Source organism: Apis laboriosa, unplaced genomic scaffold (assembly GCF_014066325.1).
Source record: "Apis laboriosa isolate Shangri-la unplaced genomic scaffold, ASM1406632v1 scaffold1_cov151, whole genome shotgun sequence".
In the NCBI taxonomy this organism is placed as follows: Eukaryota; Metazoa; Arthropoda; class Insecta; order Hymenoptera; family Apidae; genus Apis; species Apis laboriosa.
Window position 1 is genome coordinate 2,666,701 of NW_025222279.1, and position 17,701 is coordinate 2,684,401.

Consider the following 17,701-nt stretch of genomic DNA (forward strand, 5'->3'; position numbering starts at 1 on the left):
AAAAATTCAAATAAAGATTTTATTGAAATATAAGGAATCTGTACCAGACAGAACTAAAATTGCCGTTTAGAATTTGGTACTACCGGGGTTCATATATCGTATATGCCTGCGTAATCGCTCTTTCACTTTCTTTCTTTTTCCGTGAATGTGTATGTGTATTTTTTTTTTTAATTATTATAAGTAGAGTCTGAATATTCTATAAGTACAGAAACAATGTTAAAGGTACGCGCAGTCTATCTCAAAGTCTCTAAAGCTAAAAAGGATTCTCTAGACCTGCAGTTTGTGATTTTACATTTACAACTTAAAGGGGTTTTTGCTTTTGTTTTCTATTTACAATTACGATAACTGAAAGGTCTAAAGCTACGAGTTTCTCTTTCATTCTCACTCATTCTTTTCTTACTCTATTATCATAGAGTTGTAAATGTTCGACTATTTACAATTTTTACAGAATATTTCTCTCTTAATATACAGAATGTGTTGGTTTACACAATTGGATTACACAACAATTTAATAAACGTTTATTTAAATCCCTTACAATAGAAATTGTAAGGAATCACGTGACTTAATTGTACACAATTAGTCCCATTTTATTTCTCATTTAAAAAGATAAAAATTATCATTCCCTATTTCTGCTGAAAATCGATTATACAATTAGGGAAAGAATAAAATATTAATATTAAATATTTAACATTCGTTGCAGAGATGTATTAAATTGTTTTAAATAATTAATAAAACTTTCTAAATTATAATAATAATAATATTAAAGAAAACTTGTTCGAACGAGGCTCGTTTTTCGTCAAATAGGACATATCGTGTACATATAGTCTCTAATAATACTATACTAAGAATGTAAAAACCTAAAAACTTTTCTTTCTTTATATTAGTTACAATAAATAAGCAACGTATATGATTTTTTTCTTTTAAGTTTTACGATTATATAATTATATCACGGATTTACTGGTTCTGAAATTGGTGCATTCGCGCGCCAATTGTACGGTGGAAATCGTTGAAAAAAAGAAAAAAAAAAGTAAAATAAAGTAAAATAAACAGTAAAAAATAAAAAAAGTAAATCATGATATTTGAAAAAGTTTAGCGACATTAATTAATTTGGATAAAAATTGTTAGAATTTGGTTGTTGTACTCAATTCTCTGTTCAGGATGACCGTTTTCGAGGTAGGAACATCTCTATTTGGTGAATACATGTCGACAACCTATCTTAAAAAATAAAATGGCGCTTTCGCAAGGATATGCATAAATACTTCTCAATATATATATATATATATATACATATACATATATATCGTTGGAATTAAATGTCGCACGCGTAAAAACGTATGATGCGCAGTCAGTCCTTAAATTCGAATAAGAGGAAAAAAAAGAAAAAAGAAGAAAACACATTTGACAGTATAAAAAAATGCAACAGCTAACACATTTAAACAATACTTCATCGATTCGTAACAAAAACTCCGATAACCGATATAGAACACGTTATAGAGATTATAATAAAATGATCGTCTATTATATTGTACGTATATGGTAAACGTACATCGTTTTTCTTCTCTTTTTCAATTTCTTTATCAATATGTATTGAATTCCATGTGTGTATATCTGTGATGCTATAACTTGAAAAAAATCAGTAATGCTTTTGTCAAATTTAAAATTTACAAATAAATATTTGTTTTTTTTTTGTGACACAATATTGCTAAGAAAAAGAGAAAAAAATCAGAATATTCATCGTTAAATATAATATAATATCATAATGTTGAGAAATATGTTATTAAGATAACAGTTCTTTTTTTTCAATCCCATACTCGAAAAATTTTTTTTCATATTTTCTTAAATCGCTTCTACGAAGCTGCTTTGATTATTCTAAAAACGAATTAGAAAAATATTTCTTTCCAGATCTGTACTATTTTATCATAGTAAAATTTGAAATCAACTAATTTACAAGATATACTATTATTTCTGCAGAGTTCTAATACAAGCGAAAATGCAATCAATGAGAAAATGTATTTATCTTCTAAAATGTTTCGTTCAGATCTTTTTGCATTTTTCTCTGTCTTTTAATACAGAGATTTATGGACTATCAAGCGTTTTAAAAAATGTACAAGTATATATCACGACATGACAGCGACTCATGACGTACCGTTGTTCTTTTGCATAAGGTTGTCGCATGATGATAGTCTTACTATCTTTTATCCATTGATAATCACACAATAATTTTTCACTTAACATACTGGAAATCTGACTATTCAATTTTGTTTGCAATAAAATTCACAGGATATCGTATCCATAATATTGAATTTTAAGTTCTCATATTTTTTGTTTCTGGAAGTTCTTGGAACTTCGTTCAGAATACATAATATACCAGAAACTGCGAGTTATAAATTTTAATATATTTTGTCATAATTTACGCATAACTTTGATCTTCTTTATAACCACAAAAAAATCCGTTTTACTTCTTTAGAAAAACGTTCTTATATATATATATATATATAGCTCAATATCGTCACATACTATATGATTACATATATATATAACCATCTTCGGCTCTACACTTCAACGTGTGAAAATAATTTATATTTACAAGCGTGGTTCAGTATTAGAAATTCACAATAAAGCGTCCTTATTCAGAACTTGTTAATAGATATCGCTCTTCGGATCTCTCTCCCGGAAGAATCCTTTTTCAGTCTTACACTCCCTGATGGTAACGGTCTTCAAATTCACCGTCACGTCTGTAATGAACACTTGATCGGCAACTGGATTCCTTGCATGCCAATAATCCGTACCAGGACTCGAGAGAGGAATATACATGTCTGTTTTTGTAATTTCTGTTTGTTTCACGCTCGATGTATTATTATTATTGTTGTTATTATTGTTGGTATGGTTATTATTATTGTTATGACTATGATGCCCATTAACAACAGTTGATAACCTGTTGTTATTCGTGTATGAATCCGTAGGACTGGGTGACTTATGACCATTCGTATCTACCGCCACAGTTCCGTTCGATTTTTCTTGTTTTTGCTCGGACAAGTGCCTCTTTTTGCTAGGCTGTTCCAAAGGAGTATCTATTTGAGGAGATAAAGGTGCGGGTGGTGCACGTGGCAACGAGGGTGGAGGACCATGAGGCACATCGGCTTCGGCACGCTTTTTCTCTTGTACTGCAGGAGCTGGCGTTGTTGGCATTGCTGGCAACGGTTCTTCTGGTGTCGACTTCACACTCGATGATGATGGCCTTCTACCATTAACTTTGTGACTCTGGAATGAAATTTAGAATGTCTTAATTATTATAAAGTTTTTTTTATTATAATTTTTATTATAAATGTTTCAAAATTTCAAATTTTCAATGTAGAAAAATTTTCAAAAACATTATTACAACATGCATTTTAATAATTATTTTAAAATCAAAAATAAATTTTAAGCGATTATTAGAGAATAAATTTACAACAATTTACAACAATTAATAACAATTTAGGAATGTGAATGAATACTTACGTGATAAGAAGGAGATGTTGGATTACTCTTTAGTGGCAATAGTCGAGGAATCTTATTTGGTGGAGGACTTCCACTTGGACTTGTAGTAATAGTAACACCAATTTTTCCCGATTCTTTGCTAAGAACTTCAGCTTTTCTTTTTGTACCACTCGGTTCTCTCCTGGGCAATAAAGGACTATCTACACTGCTATTGGAACTATCTGAATCGACGCTGAAAGCGGATGCCGATAATTCTGGAGCTGTGGGCGATTCGTGCCCATCGAGAGAACTCGGAAGCGTGTCTTCATCAGGTGCAACGGGATTTAGACGAGGAGCAGAAGTGCTACCGGTAGTCGATTCGTCTTGACTATCTTCTCCGACTCTCTCATCTCCACCTGGTTCTTCTTCAACAACCATGTTGGCCAAAACATGTTCCTGATATACGAGGAAATGTTTAATTTTATAACGTTTATATATATTATCATATAATTCTTCAAAAATTGTAGAAAATAATAAAAAATTATTTAATTTTAAAAAATTTAAGAATATAATATTATTTAATATAAATTTAATTCTTAATAACATATTTCATTTGATTAAAAATTTAAAAAATTCAATATAAATTAATATAATATTCAATATAAATTTAATTCTTAATAACTTATTTTATTTGATCCAAAATTTAAAAAATGATCATATAATTTATAATTTGAAAATATATAGATATAATAGGTATATATATATATTACATGGAAATTTTTATGAAATTAAAGTTGAAAATAATATTATTTTTTAGAGAAATATGAATAATTATTTACACTATATCTAGTATCCCTCCGTCTAGGTCTTCTTGTAGTTACATCTCCACCTTTTTGACTTTCTTCGTATAATTCGATTAATCTGACGTCTAAAATGTTCTCTTCTGGTTCCCATGTGTTGTATCTGTAAAGAGAAAAATTATATTCTTAATTTATTTGAAGGAGTCACATAATATTTATCAGTTTTATTTTTCACTTACTTTTTGCTCCATCCCTTCCACTTTACGAAATATTCTACTTTACCCTATAAAAAACAAAAATGATTTATAATTACAAAAAAATATTTACGCAAAAAATTAATAAATATGAAAATTAAATTTGATAATTATATATATATAGCTTTCGTAATATTTTTAAACAATTATTTATAAATAAAAATTTGATGAATTTTTATATTTTTTTTAAATTTGTGAAAATATTATTAAATAAATAATAATATAAATATAAACACGTTTCATTAATTTGTCATATATTTTTTTCAATGTTTAACTATAAAAATGTTTATGGATTATCAATTTAAATGTTATATTTAATATTATATTTATAGTTAATACAATGAATAAGTACAATAAGAATTAAATTTTTTTAAAAATTTGAACATTTTTATTATATTTTTCATCTGTCATCATATTATGCAAACAAATAATTTCTATAAAATAAAGATTTAAGAATTCGAAAAAGATATATATTTTTTCATTTTTTTTTTAATAATTATCATTTAATATTAAATATTAAAACATCAATCATAATATCAATGAATCTTTTAAATTATCCCTTTATTTCTCAATAAAAAGTATCCGTTAAAAAAAAAGAAGAAAATTCTTAACATTTGGTAACAATGTTCGAAATCCAGACGATTTTTGTAATTTTTGAAAAAATACCGTAATACGAATGGAAATTAATTTATAAAATTATAGATAATTTTGATTTGATTTGATATATATAAATATAACGAGAATTTAAAATAAAAAACAAGTTTACAATTTTTATTCCATTTCATCCGACTGACAAAAAAACTCTTGGCGCCAGTCCTCGTTGATTACGATATTGAAATGTGGTTGATCGCAAAGATCCATTTCGCGCGTCTGCGTCAAACAACGGATTTTCGAATCTATCTCGTAAAAGTGTACGGTCGATAAAACGGGCGGTGTTGACTTCTACGAGAGCTGCTTATACGACTCACCTATTGGCCGTCGGCCAACGAACGAAAGCATGCCGACCGATCGAGGTGCGCAGCCAGTGTGACAGTTGAAAAACAATGACATAACTGTGCAGGTATAGGACACGTCGGTTTATCGCGCATGAGCCGTTCGCAGCTGAGAAGACTCGCGTGTTTTATGTCGATTTACAACGTTGCCAATTTCAACCAGTATCGTTATTTTACTCCGAAGATTACCGGTATGGTAAAAACGCATAAATTCTTGTATAAATTGTGACTGTTTTAAAATATATTACTATAAAGATTCATGCAGTAATAAATCAAAATTACTAATCATGTATACGATGAAAATATGATAATTTAAAAATTTTTGACGGAAAAAATAAATGTAATATTTTTATAAATGTATCCTTATAGAAAATATAGAACTTATAATATCTTAAACAGATAAATAAATGAACTAAAATAGATTTTTAAGATTTTGTTTACAATAGAATATAAAAAAATAAATAAATATATTTTATGTTAAATGATTATCAATAAAACGTGTTTGTTCGAGTTCAAAGAGAGATATCGAGAGCATCACATACGATAGAAATCACCACGGGAGGGGCAAAATTGTCGGAATGATAGTGGGAAAGAGAAAGATCATGAAGAGGGGAGGAACCGGCAACGGCGCATAGACAAACAGATTCCATATAGTGGCGCTATCTGCCGGTGACGGTTCGCAGTTCTCTTACTTACCCGCTTTTCCCTCTTCTTCGTAATCCGTTCCGCAGCGTAAACTCTGTCACCTAGATCCATGATGTTTTAATCCTTGTTCTTTAGATGCGTATGAAAGTTGTTAATATATCCAATAAGAAAGTGATGCGTGTCACTGAAATACACCACTGAGTAATGTAACACCATATGTAAACACAAAAAACGCGCGTCCCATCGGAAAGGGAATTTCAAGCGGCACAGTTTGCGCGCCTGAGTTTCTTCTTCGTGTGTTCACGCACAATAATCTTGTGTACGATATTCGTCGAGCACTCGAGATACTCGACTGCGTTTCGTTTTGTTTCGAAGTTGTGTTAGATTTGGTGTCTGTGTTGGCCGGCAACACGTTTTCTGCTTCTGCTGGTGTTGCTGCTCCCTTCGTGCAAGATCGGGGTTCGTGACGTCAGCAATTCCCCCTCACCTCGTAAACACCAAACATGGCCGTCGTACGGATATACGCTGATCGAGTGCGTCCCAAACTGATGGTGAAAATTAACGTCGGTATAGGCACTAGCAACTTGTGGATCCGCGTACGAAGTGCGGAAAACCGTTTTCAAGCCCCGTGAACGCTCTACAGTCTCTTTATATGCAAATATTTAAAAACTGGAGCGATCGACTCACAGCGTCTAGCACATTCTGCGGATCGAGGCCGACTAGAGCCGAGGTCTGCCGAACTCCCCTCGCAAGTTTAGTGGACTCGCCCGACCCGCTCGAGGTTAGAAGGGGAGGGGGTAACGGTAGAGAAAGAGTATCGAAGGGGAAGGGAGAAACTCTCAACGGTACGTGCGCCGCACATGAGAGAGAGAAAGAGAGAAAGCAAAAGGAGGAGAGTGTGATTGAGTGACCGAGGACGAGAGGGGTAGGGAGAAGAGGGAGAAAAGAGCAAGCGCAATGGAGGTAGAAAAGAGAGACGGCACGACCAGGAGCGCCGTCCTCGGAACAAGAAAGCTGCCTGCCTGCTTGCCTGCCTGCCGCCTGCCTGCTAGCCAGCCACCCCAAGTTCCCTTCTAGGTACGTGTATGCGTATATTTGTGTATGAGAGTAGTCGATGCAACGTTGCCAACTCTATTTCGTCGATAGCACCGCACCAAATGTCACTAGCGTATTATACAATAAACTTAAAAATCTACTATGTCGTCGTTATATTTATCACTTAATATTACAATTTGAATAAGTCAATCGCTGTGTCTTTCTAAAAACACACTTATAGTTTAATTACAATATTTCACAAATCGAGATACCGCTTTTGCTGTATTCGCGCCCACGATTTGACAACACTGTATCCTCTTGCGACGTACTGTCACACTACATAACACTACCGCACGGCTTCGGCTGTCGCATACGATGCTTTTACAGTAAACAGACGTTTAAATCGGATTATCTGACAAAATCGCAAACTCGTTGTAACGATAACACACCGTATCGAATAAAATCGACGTAGAATATAGCGCGTCGCAATAAACGGGCGGCGCTGTATGTGAAAACGTGTGCAACCTCAACGGATCCCGAAATGAGAGTGTCCTCTCCTGTGTCGACGAACACACAGGGAGAGCGGTTGAGCGAAGGAAAAGGAGAGGGATAGAAAAGGAGCGAGAGAGTTAGATGGGGAAGCCTGCTCTTCTCCGTCCTTCAGCGTAAATAGCAGGATAAAAAAGCCACGATAGTGGCGCTCGATTGGTGGGATTCTCGAAGCGCCACCAATGCTTCTAACCCCGCACAGTACGGCGACCAATCGACGAGTGGCACAGCCCACGTCCATTCCCCTCGACTCGTCCAGAAGGCGGGCTCACGGACAATCGTCAGTCGACGGTTCAGTTCGAGGTCCCCATTGCCGTACCGCGCGCGTCCCTGTATTCCCCTCGACAACAGCCTTTCCGTTTTGCCGCAACTTTCCCCCTCTGTGTATGTTAAAACAGAGACAGCAAATTCTCTCCCTCTCCAGCACTCTTCCCCTTGTGCAGGAAACCCGAATAGCGGAGCACTACCGTGCCACCGGTCATATCTCGTTCTCTGTCTTTCCTTCTTTCTCTTTAACGCCCACGGGTGTGTAAAGCCGTATATATCGCGTATATGCTGTCGCGTAGGGCGGGCACGTGGGTGAGGGGCACAAGGAGAAATACATATATACATTTACATATATATATATATATATATATGTACGAGCGCACATCGTCACAAGCATTTCCCCTCTCTACGTCGGCGGTGTCCGACCACCGTTGGTATTGAAATATCCTGGCCCTGGAGAGCCAAGTAGCCGTGCAGCGATGCCGCTTCTCTTTATAACCACTACGCTCTGCACCAAGAGACCGATCTTCCTTTCCTTTCCTCTTCCCCACCCTTTCTCATCGCATGCACCTTTCCCCTTTCTTCGTCTCTTTGTCTACGTCTTCCGTCCTCCCTCCATCCTCTGCACCCTTCTCCCTTCACTCCGTCTGGTTGAAATGTTCGTAATCCGTCTCTGTGCCCTTGTTCAGGCGGCTTGTTGGCGGGATAGATGTTGCGTACCCTCTTTTACGACTTCGTTTTTCCCCTTCTCTCTTTTCCCGTCTGATTTGAGTTTCGCCTCCCTTTGAAGAGCAATCAATTGTTATACGAAGTGTTATACGCAACCCTATGACCGATGCACAAAAGCAAAAATACCAACGTCGCGCGATCGGCTTTCTCAAGTCGCGCGCTATTGCGCAACCATGGAATACACAAAGCCAATATAGATGGCGTGCCGCGGGTACGCAGCTTATGGCACGTCCCCTCCTTTTTCTTTTTTCCTTTGCATTAGCAATACTCTTCTTTGTTCTTTGTTATCGTTGTTGCTGCTTCACATTTTTAAAGTAACTCGTTAATCTTGAATATCGTCTAAAGAAATCTATTTAAAGTAATTTTAAATTTTTTTTAGATTTTAATGTAGTTCAAATGCGAAATTTTTAGATTTGTTACTTCATTTATATAGTGATTTATAATAAATTAAAGATGAAAGATGATTTTAATTTAATTTTAGAATTTAGTACTAATTGCGTAATCGTAAGATATATATATTACAATTGCGATCTTGACAAATATATTCTATGGATCACTAATTCGCATAAGTTACATATATATAATATGTTATATATATATAATAAGTTATATGTATATAATTTGAAATCACTATACGGTCTTTGATTATAAAAGGGATATGAACAAAATAGATAATAAAAATGAGAAAATACGTAAAAATACAGTAGTGACCAAGAGATGGCGGCTAGCTAATTAAAGCTGCGCAAGAACGCGATAAGCAAGGGCAAACGCGCACGTAGCCGCAGCGCACGCGACCAAAGATACGGGAGAACGATGAGGCCACTGATTCGTGTTTCTCATTATGCGGGCCGTCCATCGCGGACACGGCAACGTCGAAAGCAGGGCGTGGCGCGTTCTTTGTGGATCTAAATCGAATAGTACGTCGTGTCGGTTAAAAAGTCTTTTATCGAATATCGAAATCATTTCTATGATTTATATATCTTTCAAGAATACAATCATATTGCCATATATCTCTATTGTATCATGTTTATGTCTAGATCTTGTGTTCGTGAACTATAGTTTGAGGTTAAAAAAATCATGTATAGGTTAAGAGATAATATTTATAAGGATGTACATAAAAACAATGATATATATCATATAGAGATAAAGGAACATGCTTAAATATAATATGCAATATATATATTGCTTAAAATATCGAATCGGAGATTATCGATTGTAAATATCACAAAATCAATCGGAAGTTTTAAAAATTATAGAAAAATAAGCATGTAACGTTGCATGGAATTGTTGGTAATCGTTGCACACGTAAGATTGAACAATATTTTATATATTTATGATAATTATTTTTTATTAGTTCAATATTGTACAGGTTATCTAAAAACAATTATTATTACAAATAAGTGTTAAATGAATATGACAATCGATAGAAATATTTCATATATCGACTTTTTAATCCATCACTTTCGTATCGTTGTCATTATCGATTAATAGCATTTGGTAGTAAGAAATCGATTATCGATTGACTTGCAGGTTCGTGACAAGGCAGCCATCTTAATTTTATCAAAGTAGTTTATTGTGCAATTTTACATTTAGTGATTAATTTAATTTAATTTACTTAATTGATACGTAACTAATAAATATCGAAAATGACATAATGAAATTAAACAATTTACATTTTATAGTGTATTGTGTACGAAACTATGATTCAATGTGTATTCAAACAGTTTCGATGTACACGAGCATTCGAGAGAGATCCATTAGAACTGAGTAGTCGTCTGGTAGAAAAAGTGAGTATTTAATAATTCGAAATCAATTTATAATATTAAGGTAAAACTTTTCATATATCTTTCTTTATCATTTGTCATGTTTGTTTATATAAGATTCATCGCTGTTCGACAAAATATTGTCAAAATAATCGATGTTTTAGGTTAGCTTATTCGAAGACTCGTATAAAGTCGGTTTGAAAATTAGAAATGCATTATTGTATTATTCGTCATTATTATTATTTTTTTCTAAGATATTATTAATAGAATTTTAAAACATTTTTTAATTTTAACAATCGTGAAACGAAAATCATTGAAAATGTCGCAAATCTTAAAAACTTTATATTTAATTGTTTTTTTCACATTTCCTATAGTTCATATACCATCACATTATCGCTTTTTTCTAAGACAATGTATACATTTTATAATCTTTACAAGTGAAGAGATTATATCAATTGTTTATTAACATTTATAACAATTCGATTATGTTCAAAAAGAAATCGTTATTGATATATCTTGTTTTTAATATTCATGAAAATTAGGCCTCGTAATTTCATTATTTTTTTTCTTTATAGTTGTTTTTATTTAATTTTCATATAGATTCATTCAACAATAGAAATTTGATTTATGTTTTATTTGCTATCTCGTTTGATATCTATTATTAGGATGTTCATAATCCGTTTCTAACCTATTCTATGAATTTGTAAATTTTATTTTGTTCGTAAATATTTTCGACTGATATTGTATTCGTTTGTCGTTTCGCTGGATTAACCGAGTGAATTTGTAACGGAAACATGCTAGCTGTAATCTAAACTTTGCGCATACTTAATATCCATCTGTATTGATGGAATATAGTGTAGAATATCACAGAAGTGTCAATTGTAATAAAATAAATTAATTCGCGTATTAAACAAGTAATTTTTCAGTAATTATCAGAATTCTCAAAAAATTTTTAATGAATCTTTTTATCTTTAAATATTGTTAATTTGCGATTTGATTAGATAGAATTTTTTATTTTTTGTTTAAATAGCATGTTTAGAAAAAATTATTTACCTTTTAAAATTTTCCTTTATTTTAAATTAGTCGATAGAAATTATATTATATTATTATATTTGACTTTTATTTCCTTTTATATCATTGTGAATCATTAATGAATCATAAATTTTCTTTTATTAGGTTTTCTAATTAAGTTACTTTCATAATTGCTAATGCAATAATTATCTATCAGTACTTATTTATCAATTCAATACCTTAAAAATGCTTATAATAGATTTCTGCATGGTTCTTTTTACCACGGTTCTTATCATTCTTAATTCATCACTGTCTAGATTTAATACCATCATCAACTTAACACTATTTTCTTTATTTTCAGGCAGTTTTTCGAGTATGAACGACTGGCGCTAGGTACCTTCATCGGTGATTTATCAAGCATGCATGCACGTAGAGATCCGGTAGACGTGTAAGTACCTATGTAAAGTCGATTATTAATTCAGCAGTGGAAACCTGCGCTGTATAGGCTTGATGCAATATACCGCTCTTTATACGGACGGACGCATTACGCCTTGTGCATAAGCATGACGAGCTTATAGACATCCCTCAATTAATTTTATTGTTCAAATCATTTTTTACATGAATCCTAAGGAATCAAAATTAATAAAATAATTATGTAGGTATCTATAATAATACAGGGTTTGAATGAAAAATTAAATACTTTAGTAAAAGAACATTATTTAATTATTGAAATTGTAAAATTGTGAAAAAAAACATGAGATTAAATAATTTTATCCGGTACAAAATTTAAATATCGTGTGATTTAAGGGATGACTAATATATTGTTAGTGGGAAAAATTTAACTTATAAAAGATCATACATAAATTTACGTTTTTTAAAATCGAATTAAAAAAGTTAAGGTACATTTTATCAGATCAGCTGAGATTCAGATCTCTGTTTTTATACATTTTTCATAATTCATACATTCAAATATTCAAACACATAAACGCTGCGTTTTATCAATTTTAATCGCGATTTTGTTAATTTGTTCCGCCGAATACAGGATAATCTGGAAAAAAATTAATCGAAAACGATTTTTCATGCATGTATTTCGTTACATGGTAGAAATTTTATCAAATTATTTACTTTATTGTGCATTTCTCTGTTAATTTTCTCTGTCCTTTTGATCGCCATTGCACAACGAAAAAAATGAAATGAACATATCGAAATTAAATTCCTCCACCACTTGCTTCAATTCTAGTTTGAGTACAGTTACTAGATTATTACGCCGACAATCTCCCGGTAATCGTTACATCATTCATCTTTATCTCCCATATTCTATACATATCTATCAGTATACAACAGATTTAATTCGCGAACGTGCGCTTATGCACGTGTATATTGCAAATCGGTACGATGTTACGGGCAAAGCGAGTGTATGTCGCGTTATCGGGCCCGTGTTATCGCCGTGAACTCGTCTCACGGCGCTTAAGTGCGCTCCGTTGGCTCACGCGGAACGCCGCGACTCCCACGTATATTGCTTATACATGCACGTGCGCGCGCGCGCGCCTGCGTTCGCGCGAGTACCAGTGAAAAACTTCTCGACGCTCGAGAGCCTCTACTGATTAGGTAACGGCGAACGAGTATCTTTTTTGCTTGGTCGTTCGCTTCGAAACGAACAATTTTGATATTTTGGTTATTATTTTATTATTTTCGCCCCGATAAAATTTGGGAAAAGGATCGATGCATCGAAGATTTCCTTTCTTTGCTTCATCTTTTTTACCTAGAAACGAACGATTTTGAGTATTGAGTACGTTCGTTTCGAGTTTTGGGGGAAAATTTGGGGAATTTTTGGGGAAAGGAAATAACGCATCACGCGCGCAATATTTTTTTTACTAATTTTCTCCTAATTTCTGATATAATATAATATAATAAATGGATAAAATTGTATAAGGTTCGCCTCGATGTGTTAATGTGATGAATTTTGCGGAAAAGAATTTTTTAAAAGGAAAATTTATTGGAATTTTATTCGAATATGTCTAGTTTTTATTATGCGATTTATATTTTTACGTTCATACAATCTTTGTATTTTAAAGTATATATTTAAAATGGATAGATATAATATACTTTTATTCATATTTAGACTGTTAATTTTAAGTTTAATGAACATTTTCATCTTTTAAGATTACTTAATTTTCATCGTAGGAAGAATATAAGAATATTATTGATACAGCAATTTCATATAGGTAGGTACAAATTAACTTAAATACTTTATTATTACGATTCCCTCAATTGGTCTCAATATTGAGTTCGATTACCGTGTTGTTTTAAATTACGGTGTTGCAAGATTCGCATATGATCTTATGATATAGCACGCATGAAATATTCTGAATCGAAGTGGCTAAAAGGTTAAATGGAAAGCTATTTTTCGCTGATCGTTAAAGTATCGTTTCATCTAGTAACGCGAGGATGTAATAAAGATACGCTGGCCACTCAGAAATTACGTAATACCGGTTATAATGGCGCATAAAGTGCATATACAACTTCTCTGATCGTTATATGGCGTCAATGTTAAAGATAAACCGAAATTCGCAGTTTTTAAGAATTTTAATAAGCAAATCATATTCAATCGCGAATCACTCGTAATTATGTTATTTCCCTTAGAAACTTTTTTCTTTTCGATTTATTTTTGATTAAAGATAGTTCTGAAAATTTAAATCCTGATAATCGATGTTTCGTTTCATTCATAAGTGCTTATTTACTTAAATTAAAAAAACTTATTATTTTAGGTTTTTAATCGCATTATTATATATTTTTTTAAATTACCTATAATATTATTAAATCTTTCATTTTATCATTTACAAGCGTAATGTAAGTTATAATTAAATTAATTAACAATTTCCTTTTTAGGATGTTTGCTTTCGATTAAAGATAACTTTAGTCAACGTTTTGATTCAGCCAAATATTTCTTTTAAACTTTTCATTATATTCCATCATCATTTTCAAATTAAGTTATCCATTCTTTTAAAAACTTTTAAAATTCGCGATTCTCCATTAAAAAATATAAAACTGGGGAAAAAATAAGTGAATAATTAAATCTTAAGAATACCCAAGAATCCTTTTCGAAATCCTTTTCCCTCTCATCATTCATCATTTCCATTCGAATGAAAAATCGTTGAAAATTGTTTGTTCCTCGACACGTTTCAGATATCTATGTCGATTTCTACTGTAATCGTAACACACTATTGTAGTTACTACCTGAAAGCGTTACCGAGCTACTTTTCTGTTTGGCAACCGGTGCTCCGACCAAAATTTAACGTCGCGTCGTCAAAAACGGTCGTTGGCTCGAGTGTTGGAGTCGCGCGATAACGCGTGGGAAGACAACGAGGACGTTCCTTTTCATCGCACGAGCGACCGCGCGTGTTGGTCGATGATAAATACAGACAATATACGCGATAGATATCGTATCTCGATCAAAGTGTCGGCACTCGTTCGATTTTCAAGCATGCTTCGTCTCGAACGAGAAAAATCAATCTTTTTCTAAGATAAACTCGCACTTGGATAATTCTATAATCGTTTTTGATCGAGCCAAGGAAAATTAGAAATTGGAATTTTGGTTCATTTTTTTTTTCGCTTAACTGCGAAAATTTGTTTACAAGCAGAAATGTAAATTTACTCGAATTACTTGTTTATCTCCATTCCGATTTTGTAAAACTGAAATGAAACTATTATCATCATCGATGTCCCTACGATTCGAGAGAACACTTTTCGTGGCGCACGTAAAATATGGAAAATTTGATTACGCCTATTCACGAAAGCAATATCGGATCTGTGGAATGAAATACTCGAAAATGAGATTAGAATGCTTCGAAAAAAAAAAAAAATAATAATAATAATAATTCTCCAAAGTAGACGTTTTATAGTAGATTTCTTTTGACATATACTTTTAAAACATAATGAAAAATAATCGTTGAACGACGAATTTTTGTTACATTTGCATTTGGTACAAAGTTGGTCGGCACGAGAGAAAATTTTCCCGCCTCGTAAAGCATGAAAAATTCGATTATACCGGTTCATAGAGGTGATATCGGATTCAGTGATCGTGGCTCGATACGTATATTCATCGGACGTGCCGCTAATTGGCACGATCATTATTCAATTATAAACTAGATTTTCATGGGCGGCGACGAACGCCAACCGATGCTGGTTTCACTCGTGTTTTCCCTCGATATCATCCATTAATTCTATCCACGTACGATCGACAGATGATATTGGTAATTAGATAGATGGCGAAACGTTGCGAATGTTTAGTCGAATATTATATGACCTATTTTGTATCGAATACGGTTGCTCATTCAATCAAATGATTCCATTCGATTCGATGGAAACCGTGATTTCGCGCGATCTTCGTCAAATTGCACCTGTTAATCTGAGAGATTATTATTACCCGGCCGTTTTATGCGTGCTATAATTTATTACCAATATAGATTGATAGGAAGTAAATTATTGAATTTAATGTATTATTATGGATAACAATTCGTCGATTAATTTCAATGATTTGTAGTTACTGTGTTAGATTCGAAGTGGAATTATTTTTATCCTACTTATTGTTCCGATGAATTTGAAATTTTTGCGCATTCATCATCGTTCCACGCATTTTTTTTACACAATTTTACACAATTTTTCGGATTCTTAGCATTTTTCTCAGCTAGCTTTTCGTCTCGTTACATTTATAAAAATTAGGGAAATTTTCGTTACGTTATTTCGAGACCGATGGTTTTGAAAATTTTCTACGAAAGAATGATAAAAACACGTAAAAGATTCGGTCAAAAACGATCACGAAGGACGATATCTACCTGCGTTCTGTTACAAATTTTCCCAGCTCCTTTCACGGAAACAAGATACCCTCGGTTTATTTTTGGTCCACCCTATAGGAGTCAGAGGCGGCCTGCAACTTGTTGCTCGATTTTGAGCCCGGCCTGCTGGGCCCTACCATTTTGTTAGCTTGCCAGGTTCCGGGGCCTTCCCTTCGACCACTCGTCCCAACACGAATGTGGTAGACCGACCGAAGCTGCTTTCTCTATTCCCTTATCCTCCACCCCCATTTTCTTCCTTCCTTCTCTTTCTTCTCTTTCTTCAAATGCGCTTTTCCTGCCTCGACGAATTAACGATTTCTGGGGAGGGACCGAAACATTCGTTACAATTTTTTCCCTCGCTTAACTTGAAATTTTAAACTTTTATCACGATTTTTCTATAATTTACGCCGTATTATCTGCCAATTTCAATTAAGAAATTATCACATCTTTGTTAGATGAATTCGTTGTTCGTTAAAGAGTTGTGGAAATTATAAAAGTTGTTGGGTATTAATAAATTTTCACGGTTTTTTTTGTTTTTCATGATTCGATAGTTATTCGCGAGAACATCTTTTCCTTAACGAGCTTTCTTAGCTTAATAAATTTCTTTGTAACGCGAGTGCATATAAAGCAGGAGATAGATATATTATTTTCCACGAAGGAAAATGGAAATGGACGCTTTCAGCATTAAACGTCGATCAGCGTTAATTTTAATATCAGAGAGACTCGGCAATTTTCCATTTGGCTTTCGGCCATCGCAATTTTTCTAATACGTCTGTACGATATTTAATTTAAACTTAAATATTGAACAAATTAAGCGAATACGAATTATTACGAATTCAATCGAAACGAGCTTTATTTTTTTTTTTTTTTCTTTTAAGTATTTAAGTAACGTTATTCTTTTTTTTTTTTAAATGAAATAAACGCGACGATTGGCTAATCGTATCGAGATCTTTGACTCGATCGTTAAAAGAATTATCAAAGCGCATAAAATGATTAAATATAAAATTTACGCTGGATTCTTCGGGATTTTTCCCGAAAACATTTCTCTTCTCTTTCACTTTTTCTTATTCTATTTTTCTTTCGAGAAATAATAATTTTTTGAATCTATTATTATTCTCAAATACGAAAACAAAGTCGAGATTGTAACGATAATCCGGATATTTTTATCTTATTATATATATGTATATATCATAATCTCTCCATTTTCACGGAAACAAAGACCAATCATGGAGGAATTCGTATCGTGGAATTTTCGACGCGATTGACAAATCTTCGGCACTCTCTATGTCTTCAGTTTTCACATATCCTAGTGGCCGCGAAGCGTGCCCGTCTTTACGGGCCGTTCTATTTTCGATTTCGACTCGT

At 33.1% G+C, this 17,701-nt stretch overlaps 1 protein-coding gene across 1 annotated transcript; it reads right to left on the reverse strand.

The window, feature by feature from the left end:
* LOC122712307 (polycomb group protein Pc-like) lies at positions 1–6,331 on the reverse strand. The gene is made up of 5 exons (XM_043931841.1): positions 6,199–6,331; positions 4,496–4,539; positions 4,296–4,419; positions 3,499–3,912; positions 1–3,261 (listed from the first exon to the last, which is right to left on the reverse strand). The coding sequence occupies exons 1-5, from the start codon at positions 6,256–6,258 to the stop codon at positions 2,641–2,643; spliced, it is 1,263 nt and encodes a 420-aa protein (XP_043787776.1). The 5' UTR covers positions 6,259–6,331; the 3' UTR covers positions 1–2,640.
* Between the last annotated feature and the right edge of the window lie 11,370 nt (positions 6,332–17,701).